Source organism: Nerophis ophidion, linkage group LG09 (assembly GCF_033978795.1).
Source record: "Nerophis ophidion isolate RoL-2023_Sa linkage group LG09, RoL_Noph_v1.0, whole genome shotgun sequence".
Classification (NCBI taxonomy): domain Eukaryota; kingdom Metazoa; phylum Chordata; class Actinopteri; order Syngnathiformes; family Syngnathidae; genus Nerophis; species Nerophis ophidion.
Window position 1 is genome coordinate 71961987 of NC_084619.1, and position 22010 is coordinate 71983996.

At 40.4% G+C, this 22010-nt stretch overlaps 1 protein-coding gene across 1 annotated transcript; it reads right to left on the reverse strand.

Moving 5' to 3' along the window:
* Positions 1-931: 931 nt before the first annotated feature.
* On the reverse strand, positions 932-20020 carry LOC133558736 (ryanodine receptor 2-like). The gene is made up of 10 exons (XM_061909887.1): positions 19960-20020; positions 16970-16979; positions 14563-14678; positions 14289-14365; positions 11689-11810; positions 7195-7223; positions 7026-7086; positions 3847-4063; positions 3592-3753; positions 932-1075 (listed from the first exon to the last, which is right to left on the reverse strand). Exons 1-10 carry the CDS (start codon positions 20018-20020, stop codon positions 932-934), a joined length of 999 nt encoding a protein of 332 aa, XP_061765871.1.
* Positions 20021-22010: the final 1990 nt, after the last annotated feature.

Below are 22010 nucleotides of genomic sequence, written 5' to 3' on the forward strand. Positions count from 1 at the left end.
TCTAGCAGCCGCATTTTGTACCAACTGTAATCTTTTAATGCTAGACATGGGGAGACCCGGAAATAATACGTTACAGTAGTTGAGGCGAGACGTAACAAACGCATGGATAATGATCTCAGGGTCCTTAGTGGACAGAATGGAGCGAATTTTAGCGATATTACGGAGATGAAAGAAGGCCGTTTTAGTAACGCTTTTAATGTGTGCCTCAAAGGAGAGAGTTGGGTCAAAGATAATACCCAGATTCTTTACCGAGTCGCCTTGTTTAATTGTTTGGTTGTCAAATGTTAGAGTTGTATTATTAAATAGAGGTCGGTGTCTAGCAGGACCGATAATCAGCATTTCCGTTTTTTTGGCGTTGAGTTGCAAAAAGTTAGCGGACATCCATTGTTTAATTTCAATTGGATCCTGCACTTGTGGCATTTTAATCCCATTTGGCGACACACAGACCTTGTAGAAGAGCAGGATGAAGGTGATTGCAAAAGTGACAAAGAGGGCCAGCAGGCGCGTGTTGTAGAAAGTTCTGGCAAAGTAATTCTGGAAGAAAATGAAAGCACATGTCTCCCTGTGTAATAATCCTAATAAGAAGGTCTGGGCTAGAAGAATTGTATCTCACCAGCAGGCTCTTGTGATGAGTGCTTATCATCTCGCCGAGGGCCGAATGCTGACTTCCTGTTTCCTGTGATTTATTACAGCATCTCCTGGCCATGGTGTCCTCACATGGCGTCCCTCTGAGCGCACACAGAGAGGAGTCGCATTTGAACAAGGTCATATCATCACAATGCCTCTCAAGAACATTCAAGGTTTCTTCCTAAAAAATAGTCAAAGAAGAAGGAATGACTCACTTTTCTGATTCTGGCATCTTATCCTCAGCTTTTTCCTCCTCCGACATGCTGGCCTTAGGATGGCAACATTGGGAGAAAACACATGTCATCTATTTCTTAGAGTAGTCAGTGTACAACTCCTGCAGACTCACTGTCCACTGGAAATGAGTCAACACGCCGCTAATGTCGCCTGCAGAGCCTAAAGAGCCGGTTCGGGGATGCATGAGTGGTGCCACCACTGCAAAGCCACGGTTCTTTGAGGTAAACAGTCCTTTATGTTCTGTACTTAAAGGACAGCTGCACATTTTTTTTGCAATATTGAAAGACATGACGACGGATGTATTTCTTTTTGCATTCTAAATATCAAAGAAATGTGATCAAAAGTTTGCTTCCAATGGAATATTTTGGAATTGCGCAATTCTGCCTACAAAGCCCTTCAAAAACATCCAAACACCTCCATTAAGGTTTCATATACATGTCATTTAGTAACATTCATAATAAAATACATACATGATGTAAGTATATATGTAGTATCTAGTAACATTCATAACATGTAATATATACATGATGTAAGTATATTTGTAGTATCTAGTAGCATTCATAATAACATGTAATACATACATGATGTAAGTATATATGTGGTATCTAGTAGCATTCATAATAACATGTAATATATACATGATGTAAGTATATATGTAGTATCTAGTAACATTCATAACATGTAATATATACATGATGTAAGTATATTTGTAGTATCTAGTAGCATTCATAATAACATGTAATACATACATGATGTAAGTATATATGTGGTATCTAGTAACATTCATAATAACATGTAACATATACATGATGTAAGTATGTATGTCATGTAGTAACATTCATAATAACATGTAATATATACATGATGTAAGTATATATGTCATGTAGTAACATTCATAATAACATGTAATATATGCATGATGTAAGTATATATGTAGTATCTAGTAACATTCATAATAACATGTAATATATACATGATGTAAGTATATATGTCATGTAGTAACATTCATAATAACATGTAATATATACATGATGTAAGTATATATGTAGTATCTAGTAACATTCATAATAACATGTAATATATACATGATGTAAGTATATATGTCATGTAGTAACATTCATAATAACATGTAACATATACATGATGTAAGTATATATGTAGTATCTAGTAACATTCATAATAACATGTAACATATACATGATGTAAGTATATATGTCATGTAGTAACATTCATAATAACATGTAATATATACATGATGTAAGTATATATGTAGTATCTAGTAACATTCATAATAACATGTAATATATACATGATGTAAGTATATATGTAGTATCTAGTAACATTCATAATAACATGTAATATATACATGAGGTAAGTATATATGTCATGTAGTAACATTCATAATAACATGTAATATATACATGATGTAAGTATATATGTAGTATCTAGTAACATTCATAACATGTAATATATACATGATGTAAGTATATATGTAGTATCTGGTAACATTCATAATAACATGTAATATATACATGATGTAAGTATATATGTAGTATCTAGTAGCATTCATAATAACATGTAATATATACATGATGTAAGTATATATGTAGTATCTAGTAACATTCATAACATGTAATATATACATGATGTAAGTATATATGTAGTATCTGTAACATTCATAATAACATGTAACATATACATGATGTAAGTATATATGTAGTATCTAGTAACATCCATAATAACATGTAATTTATACATGATGTAAGTATATATGTCATGTAGTAACATTCATAATAACATGTAATATATACATGATGTAAGTATATATGTCATGTAGTAACATTCATAATATCATGTAATATATGCATGATGTATATATATATGTAGTATCTAGTAACATTCATAATAACATGTAATATATACATGATGTAAGTATATATGTAGTATCTAGTAACATTCATAATAACATGTAATATATACATGATGTAAGTATATATGTCATGTAGTAACATTCATAATAACATGTAATATATACATGATGTAAGTATATATGTCATGTAGTAACATTCATAATAACATGTAATATATACATGATGTAAGTATATATGTAGTATCTAGTAACATTCATAATAACATGTAATATATACATGATGTAAGTATATATGTCATGTAGTAACATTCATAATAACATGTAACATATACATGATGTAAGTATATATGTAGTATCTAGTAACATTCATAATAACATGTAATATATACATGATGTAAGTATATATGTCATGTAGTAACATTCATAATAACATGTAATATATACATGATGTAAGTATATATGTAGTATCTAGTAACATGTGTACATATAGAAGAGTACACATACAAATACAGCACATATAAAAGAGTACACATACAAATACAGCACATATAGAAGAGTACACATACAAATACAGCACATATTGGAGAGTACAGTACACATACAAATATAGCACGTATAGAACCCTGACCCTTTGAAGTGGTGGTGTGCAGAGGACATCATTGAAGGTGTCCTTTCTCATTTACTTCGAAGACTTTCAGTCCAAAAAGTTTTAATGGAGGCTGTCCTACAATGCTAATTTGTTCCAATGGAGGCTGTCCTACAATGCTATTTTGTTTCTATTACCATCCATTCCAAATGAAATGGCTGTCCCTTTTCCCAAGCAGAATCCAGTCTGCATCACATGCACATTTCCTACCAACCTGAGCAAAACCACTTTTAGCCAACGAGACGAGGCTCCAGTCGCCGGGTAAACAAAGCCGGAGTCCCACTGGGAGGAGCCTTTTCACGCACGCCATGATGAGGGAGGTGTGCACCGAATAACGATCGCCCTTCTTCTTCATCGCCCTCTCATCGTAGTCCAGCTGAGAACATGATCACATGACATACATGAGCTGAGAACATGATCACATGACATGAGCTTCAGGTGTCAGGTGTGCAGGTGCACATCAGCTCACCTTTGACAAGAAAGCCAAATTGTTGATGTGGTTTTGGACCACATAGTTCTGCTCCTCCCACTTGAAATTCTGCAGTGTGAGGAAAACACGCATGAGTCCTGAAGGTCCGCCCACTTTGAGAGTGACAAGAGAAAAGCCTGACGTGAGACTTGGCCCAGAAGGTAAAGACCTGAACATCTGCTCAGCATCAGGACTTCTCTCCTGCTGCCAACTGGACCTAACATCGGGGACGGACAATGTCCATCCGACAAGGTCAACATCCTTTCTTGGACGCCGTGCCTTCAAGACTCACATTTCCTCCAAAAAAGACAAACTCATGCAAGGTTCAAAGTCCCCCATTGTGCAAAAGAGATATTATGAATATGTGTTTATTAACATCAAACATGAGACAAATCTTGATGTAGATGTAGAGCAGGGGTGCCCACACTTTTTCTGCAGGCGAGCTACTTTTCAATTGACCGACTCGAGGGGATCTACCTCATTTATATATATCATTTATATTTATTTATTTATGAACGAGACAATTTTGTAAACAAGTTAAATGTGTTTAATGATAATACAAGCATGTGTAACACATATAGATGTCTTTCTTTCACGAAGACAAGAATATAAGTTGGTGTATTACCTGATTCTGATGACTTGCATTGATTGGAATCAGACAGTAATGATGATAACGCCCACATTTTCAAATGGAGGAGAAAAAAAGTGGTCCTTTCTGTACAATACCACATGAAAGTGGTTGGTTTTTGGCATCTAATTCATCCAGCTTCCATACACTTTACAAGAAAAACATTGGCGGAAAATTCCGTAGCTTGCTTGATTGACATTCACGGCACCCGAGGGTCTTGTGAGATGACGCTGGCTGCTGCCAGTTCATTATTATGAAAAAATGACGGAGAGGAAGGCGAGAAACACTTTTTATTTCAACAGACTTTCGCGCCGTCCCTTCCGTCAAAACTCTAAAGGCCGACTGCACATTTCCTATCTTCACAATAAAAGCCCTGCTTCATGCTGCCTGCGCTAACAAAATAAGAGTCTCGGAAAGCTGGCGTGCACAAGTGATGTGCACGCCAGCTTTCTGAGGGATTGCTTGTGCACGCCAGTTTTCCGAGACTCTGTATTTAGTTAGCGCAGGCAGCATGAAGCAGGGCTTTTATTGTGAAGATAGGAAACGTGCAGTCGGCCTTTGGAGTTTTGACGGAAGGTACGGCGCGAGAGTCTGTTGAAATAAAAAGTGTTTCTCGCCTTCCTCTCGGTCATATTTTCATAATAATGATCTTGCAGCAGCCAGCGTCATCTCACATCACCCTCCGGTACCGTGAATGTCATTTAAGTGACGTCTTGGTGAAGATTGATGATCACTCATTTTTAGGTCTATTTTTTTTAAAAGCCTGGCTGGAGATCTACTGACACACCCACCGCGGTCAACTGGTAGCTCGCGATCGACGTAATGGGCACCCCTGCTTTAGCGAATCAAAGGAAATGACTCAGCGGACTAAATTTGGCCCACGGGCCCCAATTTGGGCACCCGAGCAGCAGATACTCAACATCGGAGCTAAAGCCGACTCTGGCGTGGCTTTACCAACACCATCCAATCTTTGCAAGGATCATTTGTTCACCTGAGTGTTTTAGCCTTTTTCAGGTGGAAAAAGTGTCGTATGGTATGATCAATTTGTGGGGATCCCCATTAGCCGTGCTCTTGCTCGCAGGCATGATAGCATGGGAAAAAAATGTGTGGCTTTGTTTTGTTAAATGTTGCAACTAGTGGAGCGATCAGAATCTAATCCGATTCGACTATGACAATCCCCTAGACCAGGGGTGCCCATTACGTCGATCGCGAGCTACCAGTCGACCGCGGGGGGTGTGTCAGTCGATCTCCAGCCAGGCTTTTAAAAAAAATAGACCTAAAAATTAGTGATCATCAATCTTCACCAAGACGTCACTTAAATGACATTCACGGTACCGGAGGGTCTTGTGAGATGACGCTGGCTGCTGCAAGATCATTATTATTAAAATATGACCGAGAGGAAGGCGAGAAACACTTTTTATTTCAACAGACTCTCGCGCCGTACCTTCCGTCAAAACTCTAAAGGCCGACTGCACATTTCCTATCTTCACAATAAAAGCCCTGCTTCATGCTGCCTGCGCTAACTTAATACAGAGTTTCGGAAAACTGGCGTGCACAAGCGATCCCTCAGAAAGCTGGCGTGCACATCACTTGTGCACGCCAGCTTTCCGAGACTCTTATTTTGTTAGCGCAGGCAGCATGAAGCAGGGCTTTTATTGTGAAGATAGGAAATGTGCAGTCGGCCTTTTAGAGTTTTGACGGAAGGGACGGCGCGAAAGTCTGTTGAAATAAAAAGTGTTTCTCGCCTTCCTCTCTGTCATTTTTTCATAATAATGAACTGGCAGCAGCCAGCGTCATCTCACAAGACCCTCGGGTGCCGTGAATGTCAATCAAGCAAGCTACGGAATTTGCCGCCAATGTTTTTCTTGTCAAGTGTATGGAAGATGGATGAATTAGATGCCAAAAACCAACCACTTTCACGTGGTATTGTACAGAAAGGACAACTTTTTTTCTCCTCCATTTGAAAATGTGGGCGTTATCATCATTACTGTCTGATTCCAATCAATGCAAGTCATCAGAATCAGGTAATACACCAACTTATATTTTTGTCTTTGTGAAAGAAAGACATCTATATGTGTTACACATGCTTGTATTATCATTAAACACATTTAACTTGTTTACAAAAATGTCTCGTTCATAAATAAATAAATATAAATGATATATATAAATGAGGTAGATCCCCTCGAGTTGGTCAATTGAAAAGTAGCTCGCCTGCAGAAAAAGTGTGGGCACCCCTGACCTAGCACCAATGATCTTTACTTATATTGTTTAAGTGTGGGAGTGATACAAAATGGATGTGTGAAAGTGATAAAACCAACGCCATTCAAGGGATGACCCTTTCTCTTTATGTTTGAAGCAGACCAACTGTCAAAATCAATCATTGGCAATCACGATTCAGAGCTAAGGCCTGTTGGCATGATCACTTCTGTAGTGTTTCAGGCAGATCAATCAACCTGCCAGTTTGGCCCTCAGGTGGGGTTATGAGGCACTGGTGAGAGAGCGACAGAATCAAGTCCTCAGGCAGAAAGTGAGAAGAGCGCTGCAGAAATACCTGGCATCCAACGCTCGGGCCAACACCTGGAGGCAGTTTGTGACCACTGAGCTTTCGTTTCCTGGAAGAAAATGAGAGGAAGAAATGACATCGAAATTGAATGCAGATGCAGAAAAAATAAACATGCCTCTGATGGAAAGTGTCAAATACAGACAGCTGTTGTGCTTACCAATGAGAGCTGGAATCTTACAAAAGAGGCTGGATGTGAGAAGAAAGACAAGTGGAATAATCAGATGGAAATAATTATTCAATGCAAACATTTCCCACAACAACATGCATAAATAAAGGAATGTTTCAAGAATTGTGTGGACATGATATATATATATATATGTATATATATATATGTATTAGGGATGCACCGAAATCAATCAATCAATCAATCAATGTTTACTTATATAGCCCTAAATCACTAGTGTCTCAAAGGGCTGCACAAACCACTACGACATCCTCGGTAGGCCCACATAAGGGCAAGGAAAACTCACACCCAGTGGGACGTCGGTGACAATAATGACTATGAGAACATGATACTGTGAAAGATCAATCCATAATGGATCCAACACAGCAGCGAGAGTCCCGTTCACAGCGGAGCCAGCAGGAAACCATCCCAAGAGGAGGCTGATCAGCAGCGCAGAGATGTCCCCTGCCGATACACAGGCGAGCAGTACATGGCCACCGGATCGGACCGGACTCCCTCCACAAAGGAGAGTGGGACATAGAGGAAAAAGAAAAGAAACGGCAGATCAACTGGTCTAAAAAGGGAGTCTATTTAAAGGCTAGAGCATACAAATGAGTTTTAAGGTGAGACTTAAATGCTTCTAGTGAGGTAGCATCTCGAACTGTTACCGGGAGGGCATTCCAGAGTACTGGAGCCCGAAATGAAAACGCTCTATAGCCCGCAGACTTTTTTGGGGCTTTGGGGATCACTAATAAGCCGGAGTCCTTTGAACGCAGATTTCTTGCCGGGACATATGGTACAATACAATCGGCAAGATAGGATGGAGCTAGACCGTGTAGTATTTTATACGTAAGTAGTAAAACTTTAAAGTCACATCTTAAGTGCACAGGAAGCCAGTGCAGGTGAGCCAGTATAGGTATATATGTATGTATATATGTATATAAAGGTATATACAGTATAGGTATATATGTATGTATATATGTATATAAAAGTATATACAGTATAGGTATATATGTATGTATATATGTATATAAAGGTATATACAGTATAGGTATATATGTATGTATATATGTATATAAAGGTATATACAGTACAGGCGTAATATGATCAAACTTTCTTGTTCTTGTCAAAAGTCTAGCAGCCGCATTTTGTACCAACTGTAATCTTTTAATGCTAGACATGGGGAGACCCGAAAATAATACGTTACAGTAATCGAGGCGAGACGTAACAAACGCATGGATGATGATCTCGGCGTCTTTAGTGAACAGAATGGAGCGAATTTTAGCGATATTGCGGAGATGAAAGAAGGCCGTTTTAATTTGTGGCCGAAGCCGAATAAAATTTAAACGCTTGGCCGAAGGCCGAATACCGAATAATGAATGCAGTTTTTCACAATTTTTTTAATATTGCATAAATAGCCTAGAGTAAATATTTAGACATGTTTTTCAAATAAGGTATTTTTTTTATTGAATATTGACATTTTTTTAATAATCCAGTAGCCTTTGCTTCTCAAAAAAAGCACAAAGTTTTTCATTTATATTAGACCTTCAAACAAAAAATGCATTCCAAAAAAAAATAAAGTGCATTAAAGTGGATAAACCCACAACAAATGAATTATTGTCCTTTTGGCAAAAGTCTGCTTAGCCACAGTAGATATGCTAATAATGTAAACAGAAGGCTCAAGTAAATCTCAATTAAGTGTGTGCTTGTAACCTCATACACTTATACAGGTAGCCTACACAACAGGCTAATAATGTAAACAGAGGCCCCACTAAATCTCAATAAGTGTGTGCTTGTAACCTCATACACTTATACAGGTACACAACATATCCCAACGTCACCGCGTCAAAAAATTGCGTCACACGCCACTATTCGGCCTTGTTTTTAACTCATTCCACCGAAGACCGAATGTGGCTTTTTTTGCCATATTCGGCCGAATATATTCGGTTACCGATTAATCGGTGCATCTCTAATATATATATATATATACATATATAAACCCCATTTCCATATGAGTTGGGAAATTGTGTTAGATGTAAATATAAACAGAATACAATGATTTGCAAATCCTTTTCAAGCCATATTCAGTTCAATATGCTACAAAGACAACATATTTGATGTTCAAACTCATAAACATTTCTTTTTTTTTTTAATTATTCATTAACTTTAGAATTTGATGCCAGCAACACGTGACAAAGAAGTTGGGAAAGGTGGCAATAAATACTGATAAAGTTGAGGAATGCTCATCAAACACTTATTTGGAACATCCCACAGGTGTGCAGGCTAATTGGGAACAGGTGGGTGCCATGATTGGGTATAAAAACAGCTTCCCAAAAAATGCTCAGTCTTTCACAAGAAAGGATGGGGCGAGGTACACCCCTTTGTCCACAACTTCGTGAGCAAATAGTCAAACAGTTTAAGAAAAACCTTTCTCAAAGTGCAATTGCAAGAAATGTAGGGATTTCAACAGCTACGCTCCATAATATCATCAAAGGTTTCAGAGAATCTGGAGAAATCACTGCATGTAAGGAGCTAAGCCCGTGACCTTCGATCCCTGAGGCTGTACTGCATCAACAAGCGACATCAGTGTGTAAAGGATATCACCACACGGGCTCAGGAACACTTCAGAAACCCATTGTCAGTAACTACAGTTGGTCGCTACATCTGTAAGTGCAAGTTAAAACTCTCCTATGCAAGGCGAAAATCGTTTATCAACAACACCCAGAAGCGCCGCCGGCTTCGCTGGGCCCGAGATCATCTAAGATGGACTGATACAAAATGGAAAAGTGTTCTGTGGTCTGACGAGTCCACATTTCAATTTGTTTTTATGGACTTCGTGTCCTCGGGACCAAAGAGGAAAAAAAACATCCGGATTGTTATAGGGGCAAAGTTCAAAAGCCAGCATCTGTGATGGTATGGGGGTGCATTAGTGCCCAAGGCATGGCTAACTTACACATCTGTGAAGGCACCATTAATGCTGAAAGGTACATACAGGTTTTGGAGCAACATATGTTGCCATCCAAGTAGCGTTACCATGGATGCCCCTGCTTATTTCAGCAAGACAATGCCAAGTCACGTGTTACATCAATGTGGCTTCATAGTAAAAGAGTGCGGGTACTAGACTGGCCTGCCTGTAGTCCAGACCTGTCTCCCATGGAAAATGTGTGGCGCATTATGAAGCCAAAAATACCATAAATGGAGACCGTCGGACTGTTAAACAACTTAAGCTGTACATCAAGCAAAAATTGGAAAGAATTCCACCTGACAAGCTTAAAAAATGTGTCTCCCAAACAATTAACGAGTGTTGTTAAAAGGAAAGGAAATGGTACACAGTGGTGAACATGCCCTTTCCCAACTACTTTGGCACGTGTTGCAGCCGTGAAATTCTAAGTTGATGAGTATGAATGTTGTCTGTCTATCTGTGTTGGCCCTGCGATGAGGTGGCGACTTGTCCAGGGTGTACCCTGCCTTCCGCCCGATTGTAGCTGAGATAGGCGCCAGCGCCCCCCGTGACCCCGAAAGGGAATAAGCGGTGGAAAATGGATGGAAGGGATGGATATTATTTGCAAAAAGAAAAGAAAGTGGCGCAGTGGGAGAGTGGCCGTGCGCAACCCGAGGGTCCCTGGTTCAAATCCCACCTAGTACCAACCTCGTCACGTCCGTTGTGTCCTGAGCAAGACACTTCACCCTTGCTCCTGATGGGTGCTGGTTAGCGCCTTGCATGGCAGCTCCCTCCATCAGTGTGTGAATGTGTGTGTGAATGGGTGAATGTGGAAGTAGTGTCAAAGCGCTTTGAGTACCTTGAAGGTAGAAAAGCGCTATACAAGTACAACCCATTTATCATTTATTTATGAGTTTGAACATAAAATATGTTGTCTTTGTCGTGCATTCAACTGAATATGGGTTGAAAATGATTTGCAAATCATTGTATTCTGTTTATATTTACATCTAACACAATTTACCAACTCATATGGAAACGGGGTTTGTGTATATATATATATATATATATATATATATATACATACACATATATATACATACACATATACATATGTATATACATATATATACATACATATAAATATATATACATACATATATATACATACATATACATATAAATATATACATACATATACATACATATACACACACATATATATATATACATATATATATACATATATATATATGTATATATACATATATATATGTATACATATATATATACATATATATATATATATACATATATATATATGCGTATACATATATACATATATATATATACATATACATATATATATATAAATATATATATACATATACATACATACATATATATACATATATATACATATACATATACATATATATATACATATATATATCCATATATATATATACACATATAGTTTTATATATATATATATATATATATATATATATATATATATATATATATATATATATGCAAGCAATACATACCTTACAATCATTTCCTTCTCCTTTTTGGAGGCACTGCTTCCCCTGGTGTCGGAGTAGAGGGACACCGACAGGAAATAAAGTCGCTGGCTTCTCACATATTCTTCCAAAAGAGGAAGGACCACCTGTGAAAAGAGAACAAATGGCACCAATCACCAATCAAGTGTCACATTCCAAAAGAGATGATTAGTTTCAGGGATCACTGAACAACAAAAAACAGTAACTTTCTACTTCCATGTTAGTAAGAACACATGCAGGCTGACTCAGGTTTGGAGTCCTGTGCAGAGAACTAAGTGGGGAGCCTCCAACACGGTGTGATGTTGTCATTTCCCCGCGTAGACAGTGTGGGTATGGACGTTATTTTGCATGTTTTTGTAGCCCTGGTCCATGATTACTTCAAAACTGATATGGCTAACATCATTAGCTAAAACAAAATATAGCAGACTGCAATGAGATGGCGACTTGTCCAGTGTGTATCCCGCCTTCCGTCCGATTGTAGCTGAGATAGGCACCAGCGCCCCCCGCCACCCCAAAGGGAATAAGCGGTAGAAAAATGGATGGATGGATGGAAATATAAAAGAATCAATAGTTCATCCATTTCCCCTTTTTCAGACGCCATAGCCTGTTTCCTCGTGTCCCCTCCAGCATCTGGAGGAAAACATCAGTAGAAGAGAATACCAGCAGCTTGTCTCATTATCCTCTCATTTTGAGTGCCGGGTCTGCTCTTCTTTCTCCATTTTCCCGCAGGTTCTGACTCAGTCTTTCTCCCCTGGATGCTGCTCCTAATTTCCGGGATTGTATTTGCCTTAAGCCTAGACATCTTTTTCCATCTAAAGCTCTTTGAGGCCAGAGTCCTTCACATGATGGCTGCAAATGACACTCCGCACGCTTGCTCCGACCCAATATGAGTGACGAGGTCCGTACTTTGCTCCTCATTTGCAGATGTGAGCAGTTGTGTTGCATCCGCCAGACATCATTCCAGAACATTCTGTTGACCCAGGGTGAAGTCCTCTGTCGGTGATCAAGCAGATACGTCCACATTTGGAAAATAAAAGAGGACGTTCCAAAATGTGCTGAAACTTGTTAGAAAACAAACCTAAAACCACTGCTACGTCTATTTCGGGGGAGGGGGGGGATAAGTCACATATCTGACTTATCGTCTAGACCAGGGGTGCCCATTACATCGACCGCGGGGGGTGTGTCAGTCGATCTCCAGCCAGGCTTTAAAAAAAAACAGACCGAAAAATTAGTGATCATCAATCTTCACCAAGACGTCACTTAAATGACATTCACGGTACCGGAGGGTCTTGTGAGATGACGCTGGCTGCTGCAAGATCATTATTATGAAAATATGACCGAGAGGAAGGTGAGAAACACTTTTTATTTCAACAGACTCTCGCGCCGTACCTTCCGTCAAAACTCTAAAGGCCGACTGCACATTTCCTATCTTCACAATAAAAGCCCTGCTTCATGCTGCCTGCGCTAACTAAATACAGAGTCTCGGAAAACTGGCGTGCACAAGCGATCCCTCAGAAAGCTGGCGTGCACATCACTTGTGCACGCCAGCTTTCCGAGACTCTTATTTTGTTAGCGCAGGCAGCATGAAGCAGGGCTTTTATTGTGAAGATAGGAAATGTGCAGTCGGCCTTTAGAGTTTTGACGGAAGGGAGGGCGCGAAAGTCTGTTGAAATAAAAAGTGTTTCTCGCCTTCCTCTCTGTCATTTTTTCATAATAATGAACTGGCAGCAGCCAGCGTCATCTCACAAGACCCTCGGGTGCCGTGAATGTCAATCAAGCAAGCTACGGAATTTGCCGCCAATGTTTTTCTTGTAAAGTGTATGGAAGCTGGATGTATTAGATGCCAAAAACCAACCACTTTCATGTGGTATTGTACAGAAAGGACAACTTTTTTTTCTCTTCCATTTGAAAATGTGGGCGTTATCATCATTACTGTCTGATTCCAATCAATGCAAGTCATCAGAATCAGGTAATACACCAACTTATATTCTTGTCTTTTGAAAGAAAGACATCTATATGTGTTACCCATGCTTGTATTATCATGAAACACATTTAACTTGTTTACAAAAATGTCTCTTTCATAAATAAATATATATAAATGATATATATAAATGAGGTAGATCCCCTCGAGTTGGTCAATTGAAAAGTAGCTCGCCTGCAGAAAAAGTGTGGGCACCCCTGGTGTAGTGTGTTGGTCTGTGATTGGCTGGCGACCAGACCAGGGTGTGGCAGCGCTGAGAGCAGCAGTGTAGGAAAAGTTGGATGTAAGACAAAGACCGGCTGTGTAAATAGCAACATGTTCCATGTGAGGCACGACTGGGCGCCACTCGTCAGTGTAAAAATATCTCTTTCCATTAGCCGCCTGCTCCGAGGCAGAACGGCGTAGGAAGCTTTAATCGATGTCATGAAGGTAATGGACACACCCACATGGATTTCTTAAATTAGGCAGCCACAAAGGATTTTTCAGGGAAGGCATTACCCTTAGCAACCGTTTAACAAAACTAATTGGATGGCATAATTGAGAATCCTAACTTCAGGCTCTGCATGAAAAATAAAACTTGCCTGTCAGATAGTAAAAATCAAACCTTCAGGAAAAAGTGGACAGGTTGCTGGTGTGACGCTGCCTCTCCTTTGGAAGTCTGTCCTCTGGCTTGCATCACCTCTGTGGGGAAAATAAATTCTCATATGTGTACACACGTTCAAGAAAACTTCCTATTTCAAACCAGGTTAGGATGCCTCAGATCCAAAGGATTTCTCAGAAGAAGTGTCAATGTTCACAGTTACATCAGGTAAATGCTGGGGTGTCGTCATGTTGTGCCAATATTCTCACGGACTGGAAGACTTGGTTAAAAAGCTCACCCAGTTCCAACATGTGTTCCTGGGCCTCTTCGGTGGAAGACAGCAGGCGCAGGAGGAGAGTGGCACCAAAACACTTGGCGCTGGCTGGGAAATCGACATCCGCGTCCTTGCCATCCCTGCAGAGCAACATTCAGCAAAGTACACATTCAAGCCTCCAGAACCAAACAGGCTTTGTTTTTTGTTTTTTGTTTTTTAACCCTTGTATTATGTTTGAAAAAAATGACATTGATTATGTTGCGGGTCGTTTTGACCCGTAATGTGTAAATGCACTCAAAACAGTCAAGAAAACAGGTTAAACCAATAACAATTTTATTTTAGGTTATATAAGCATTTAGAAAAGTGAAGTGAAGTGTGAATTATATTTATATAGCGCTTTTCTCAAGTGACTCAAAGCGCTTTACATAGTGACACCCAATATCTAAGTTACATTTAAACCAGTGTGGGTGGCACTGGGAGCAGGTGGGTAAAGTGTCTTGCCCAAGGACACAACGGCAGTGACTAGGATGGCACAAGCGGGAATCGAACCTGCAACCCTCAAGTTGCTGGCACGGCCACTCTACCAACCGAGCTATGCCGGTTGGTAGAGTGACATACAATACATTTTTTATTCTAATTGTATTATGTTAAGGGTCAATTTGACCCATTTCAGTTTTTGTGTTGATCAAAGTACTGGTTATCCTTTCTTTTTCTTGCTGAAATCTGGTGACTTTTGCTCATCTAGGGTCATGAACTGGTGTGTAAATCTGGACACTTTGTTGTGTAGTGGAATGTTTGTGCAGAGTTTGTATAAAAATATGATGTTGCGAGTCATTTTGACCCAGGCGCTTTAATGTGGGTAAATAGCTGTTCGGATCCAAAAATAAACACGTCTCTTTGATGTACTTTTTACTTTGACGTACAATTGTTTGTATTTTGATTGTCTCTGAGACCCAGAGCCAGGTGTGTGAAGAGAGGGAACTTTCTCACACTTGTCCTTGTCTCCTCAGATGTCATCCTTCTGGAGCTCATTTTTGGTGAGTTTGTCAAAGAGATGACATGAGAACAGTGACAAGGACAAGTGTGAGAAAGTTCCCTCTCTTCACACACTTGGCTCTGGGTCTCAGAGGCAATCAAAATACAAACAATTGTACATCAAAGTAAAAAGTACATCAAAGAGACTTGTTTATTTTGGCTATTTACCCACATTAAAGTGTCGGGTCAAAATGACCCGCAACATCATCTTTGTATACAAACTCTGCAAGACATTCCACTATTCAACAAAGTGTCCAGATTTTACACACCAGTTCATGACCCTAGATGAGGAAAAGTCACCAAATTTCAGCAAGAAAAAGAAAGGATAACCAGTACTTTGATCAACACAAAAACTGAAATGGGTCAAATTGACCCTCAACATAATAGAAGGGTCAAGTCAGAGTCACAAGTCGGAGGGCAGTGGCCAACGCAATATCTGTCGGGCGCTAGTCTTGTCTCTTGTCCCGCCACCAAAATGGATTTTCATACTTTTTGGTACTCTGATGCTTTTCTAAATAAAGGGCACCACACAAAAAGGCATTATTGGCTTTATTTGGACCAAACAATCTTAGTGTACATGAAACATATGTTTATTATTGTCATTTGATCCTTAAATAAAATGTTGAACATACTAGACAACTTGTCTTTTAGTAGGAAGTGAAGTGAAGTGAATTACATTTATATAGCGCTTTTCTCTAGTGACTCAAAGCGCTTAACATAGTGAATCCCAATATCTAAGTTCCATTTGAAGCAGGTGGCTCAAGTGTCTTGCCCAAGGACACAATGGCAGTGACTAGGATGGCGCAAGCGGGAAGTAAACAAACAAAGACTACAAAGACTCGTGCCCACTACCCACTGAAGATACGCAAGGGTCAAAGAATAAAAATAGTCATAGGGCACGAGGATGGTGTGCCCATTACCCCCTGAAGATACACAAGGGTCCAACAATAAAAATAGTCAAAGACCTTTCACTAATGACTTAGGACAATTTTACAATGTTGGCTTTTAATTCCACTTTCAGATGAGTGGAATTCCCTACTCTGACCTTTGAGCACATTATTGGAATAAACCCTAATCAATCTCACTTCTCTCTGGGTGGAAACTAAGAACGTTAAAGTAGCAGTAGAGTGGAAAACCAAGTTGCCTCTATATTGAAGCTATTAACATTTGTATCTGATGTAAGACACTAAAAGACTTCCAAAGTTTGCGAATAAATAGATATGCTCAAAATAGTATCAATCTCACAGAGATTCCTGAGCCATTTTAAGAGTTTATCAGCAATGATGTGGAGGTAGCAACAACTGATCACTTCCCCATCAACAGTAATGCTAATCAAGCAGACTTTGTGAGAGCCAACAAAGATTCATTTGGTGAAAATTATAATCCAGAACCTTACATTTTTGAGCCTGAACACAAAGAAGATGAGCAATGAGTTGAAGAAAGCCAAATGCTACCCGGATGTATTTTTTATTGTGACACTGTAGCATTAGCAGCATTGTTATGTGATAAAACATACAAACTAACCATAATAAACCAAACACTTAGTGTAATATTTCCACTCTCGCTGGGATGCCAACAGACAAGGTGCTCACATAATTCTGTTTAGATGAAGACTCAATCACAATCCTCAAGAAGGGTACTACAAAGTTGCTGTGCAAATGTGTCTTTTTCGTCATCTCTGGGGATGTGAAAGTGTAGCAGCCACATTTCTCTACTAGCAAGTGAGAAATGCATGACTTAGAATCTAGAATTGACTTTTAGCAAGTTTGAGAGCAAACAGAAGCAGCCTCAGCGTGTCAACACTAGCAGCATTAGCTCATTGCTATCAATGCACCAGTAAAATAGTCTGTCTGCGTCAGCGCCCATAATAACAATATCACTCATTTTTGGTTCATTTTCAGCTAAATGGAGGATTGTTGGCACTTTCTGGAGGTTTTTAGAGAGGACCCTCCATCTGATGACTGACTCCATTGTTACATATTTATTTACCATTTCCAATGCAATTAAAAGCCAAACATGTGTGTTCTTGTCCTACATAAAGATTGTGAATGTTAAACAGCACAACTCTTTTTAATGTGTGTGTATTTCCAGTATGACTCATCTAATAATATACTCAAAGTGCAGAAGTCTTACTACAGCGACGCAGAATCTACGGAAATTGCCGAAGGTATTCAAACCGGAATATTCCAAATGGCCGACTGAATTTGTGACATTTTGTGATGTTTACATACTTTGAGGATTGTAAACACAACTGGATATAGTTTAATGGATACAATGAAACACAATTAAGCATATAAAGTCAACTAGTTTTTCCACTCTTCTGCTGCTTTAATTTACTAGAAATAAAAAAGGGGTGCCCATTACGTTGACCGGGAGCTACCAGTCGACCGCGGGGGGTGTGTCAGTCGATCTCCAGCCAGGCTTTTAAAAAAAATAGACCTAAAAATGAGTGATCATCAATCTTCACCAAGACGTCACTTAAATGACATTCACGGTACCGGAGGGTCTTGTGAGATGACGCTGGCTGCTGCAAGATCATTATTATGAAAATATGACCGAGAGGAAGGCGAGAAACACTTTTTATTTCAACAGACTTTCGCGCCGTCCCTTCCGTCAAAACTCCGAAGGCCGACTGCACATTTCCTGTCTTCACAATAAAAGCCCTGCTTCATGCTGCCTGCGCTAACTAAATACAGAGTCTCGGAAAACTGGCGTGCACAAGCGATCCCTCAGAAAGCTGGCGTGCACATCACTTGTGCACGCCAGCTTTCCGAGACTCTTATTTTGTTAGCGCAGGCAGCATGAAGCAGGGCTTTTATTGTGAAGATAGGAAATGTGCAGTCGGCCTTTTAGAGTTTTGACGGAAGGGACGGCGCAAAAGTCTGTTGAAATAAAAAGTGTTTCTCGCCTTCCTCTCTGTCATTTTTTCATAATAATGAACTGGCAGCAGCCAGCGTCATCTCACAAGACCCTCGGGTGCCGTGAATGTCAATCAAGCAAGCTATGGAATTTGCCGCCAATGTTTTTCTTGTAAAGTGTATGGAAGCTGGATGAATGAGATGCCAAAAACCAACCACTTTCATGTGGTATTGTACAGAAAGGACAACTTTTTTTCTCCTCCATTTGAAAATGTGGGCGTTATCATCATTACTGTCTGATTCCAATCAATGCAAGTCATCAGAATCAGGTAATACACCAACTTATATTCTTGTCTTTGTGAAAGAAAGACATCTATATGTGTTACACATGCTTGTATTATCATTAAACACATTTAACTTGTTTACAAAAATGTCTCTTTCATAAATAAATAAATATAAATGATATATATAAATGAGGTAGATCCCCTCGAGTTGGTCAATTGAAAAGTAGCTCGCCTGCAGAAAAAGTGTGGGCACCCCTGGTCTAATAGGACCGCTGATGCCCAATGCAGGCATTCAGCGGAACACCTAAACCAAATCAACTGACTCACTATGTCGACGCAAAATGGCAAAAATGCCCAAACAAGCAATAACGCTGCTGATAACATAATGTTGCTCCGATCAGGAGTCAATCAAATTCAAATAACTAGCAGGACAGCAAGAAATGCCAATCCCAATTCCAGAGAAGGTTTGACTTTGTCCAGTCATGAGATAAATTGATGCTTTCAAACACATTACAGGATTCAAGATCAATTTCTTGTCATGTCCTTGGTGTCTCGTAAAAGAAGACTCGAAATGAAATACTTGCTCAAACTAGCGAGAAGATTTTAATGTCGGACCTCCTGCTGTTTCTTCAGTCTAATGAAGAAACCTTTCAAGGTCTGCTAATAGAGACCAAGGTCTCCTTCCAAAGGGCCAATGGCAAAATTGTTCAGTGAGGATTGTGCAATTACTTACTTCTTTAGCCTGAGAAAACAATGAATGAATGAATGAATGAATGTGAATCTTCACGGTATCTTGCTCCTTCCAAATCTATAAATGGGTTGTACTTGTATAGCGCTTTTCTACCTTGAAGGTACTCAAAGCGCTTTGACACTACTTCCACATTTACCCATTCACACACACATTCACACACTGATGGAGGGAGCTGCCATGCAAGGCGCCAACCAGAACCCATCAGGAGCAAGGGTGAAGTGTCTTGCTCAGGACACAACGGACGTGACGAGGTTGGTACTAGGTGGGATTTGAACCCGGGACCCTCGGGTTGCGCACGGCCACTCTCCCACTGCGCCACGCCGTCCCTATCTGCTCTCAGATCTTTGGAACACAAACTCTTGCCCATATTTCACATTGTGAATGTCAAACTTGATGAAGTGCAATCAGCCCAAAGCATCGGCAAGCATCAGATATGTGGAGCATGAGAAAGATGAGGCTCTATAAAAGGAGAGCCGAGAGACGATTATTCTACCTTCCAGCTTCTTCCTCTGAGCCCAGGAATTGTGGTCCTTTTCAGCCAACCTTTCAGCCATAGCCTGTGCAGAAGTAACAGTGAAATGAGCAAACTGCTGACCAAGTAAGGACTATGCTTGTGATTACTCACACGCTGATCCCATGTCAAGGTAATGCTGCTCGTCTCCAAAGGTTTGGGGCTGAAGGTTGAGGCTCCTTCGAAAGACAACTGCCATCGAAAAGAAAATGGGTTAAAATGGTCAAAGTCTGGAGTTGTGAATCCATCCATCCATCCATCCATCATCTTCCGCTTATCCGAGGTCGGGTCGCGGGGGCAACAGCCTAAGCAGAGAAACCCAGACTTCCCTCTCCCCAGCCACTTCGTCTAGCTCTTCCCGGGGGATCCCGAGGCGTTCCCAGGCCAGCCGGGAGACATAGTCTTCCCAACGTGTCCTGGGTCTTCCCCGTGGCCTCCTACCGGTTGGACGTGCCCTAAACACCTCCCTAGGGAGGCGTTCGGGTGGCATCCTGACCAGATGCCCGAACCACCTCATCTGGCTCCTCTCCATGTGGAGGAGCAGCGGCTTTACTTTGAGTTCCTCCCGGATGGCAGAGCTTCTCACCCTATCTCTAAGGGAGAGACCCAAACTCATTTGGGCCGCTTGTACCCGTGATCTTATCCTTTCGGTCATGACCCAAAGCTCATGACCATAGGTGAGGATGGGAACGTAGATCGACCGGTAAATTGAGAGCTTTGCCTTCCGGCTCAGCTCCTTCTTCACCACAACGGATCGGTACAACGTCCGCATTACTGAAGACGCCGCACCGATCCGCCTGTCGATCTCACGATCCACTCTTCCCTCACTCGTGAACAAGACTCCTAGGTACTTGAACTCCTCCACTTGGGGCAGGGGCTCCTCCCCAACCCGGAGATGGCACTCCACCCTTTTCCGGGCGAGAACCATGGACTCGGACTTGGAGGTGCTGATTCTCATTCCGGTCGCTTCACACTCGGCTGAGAACCGATCCAGCGAGAGCTGAAGATCCCGGTCAGATGAAGCCATCAGGACCACATCATCTGCAAAAAGCAGAGACCTAATCCTGCGGTTACCAAACCGGAACCCCTCAACGCCTTGACTGCGCCTAGAAATTCTGTCCATAAAAGTTATGAACAGAATCGGTGACAAAGGACAGCCTTGGCGGAGTCCAACCCTCACTGGAGTTGTGAATGAGATACGCAAATCTAGACTTTTTATGTTGTAGTCTCCTGGGCTTTTCAGACAAGCTTCACTTAGTCCATCACATGATTTCTTTTGCATATTTCACTTCACTATAATTCACACCTGCAAAAAAATCATTGGGCTCTTTTTTACACTTTAGCTCAGGGGTGCCCATACTTTTTCTGCAGGCGAGCTACTTTTCAATTGACCAACTCGAGGGTATCTACCTCATTTATATATATCATTTATATTTATTTATTTATGAAAGAGACATTTTTGTAAACAAGTTAAATGTGTTTAATGACAATACAAGCATGTGTAACACATATAGATGTCTTTCTTTCACGAAGACAAGAATATAAGTTGGTGTATTACCTGATTCTGATGACTTGCATTGATTGGAATCAGACAGTAATGATGATAACGCCCACATTTTCAAATGGAGGAGAAAAAAAGTTGTCCTTTCTGTACAATACCACATGAAAGTGGTTGGTTTTTGGCATCTAATTCATCCAGCTTCCATACACTTTACAAGAAAAACATTGGCGGCAAATTCCGTAGCTTGCTTGATTGACATTCACGGCACCCGAGGGTCTTGTGAGATGACGCTGGCTGCTGCCAGTTCATTATTATGAAAAAATGACGGAGAGGAAGGCGAGAAACACTTTTTATTTCAACAGACTTTCGCGCCGTCCCTTCCGTCAAAACTCTAAAGGCCGACTGCACATTTCCTATTTTCACAATAAAAGCCCTGCTTCATGCTGCCTGCGCTAACAAAATAAGAGTCTCGGAAAGCTGGCGTGCACAAGTGATGTGCACGCCAGCTTTCTGAGGGATCGCTTGTGCACGC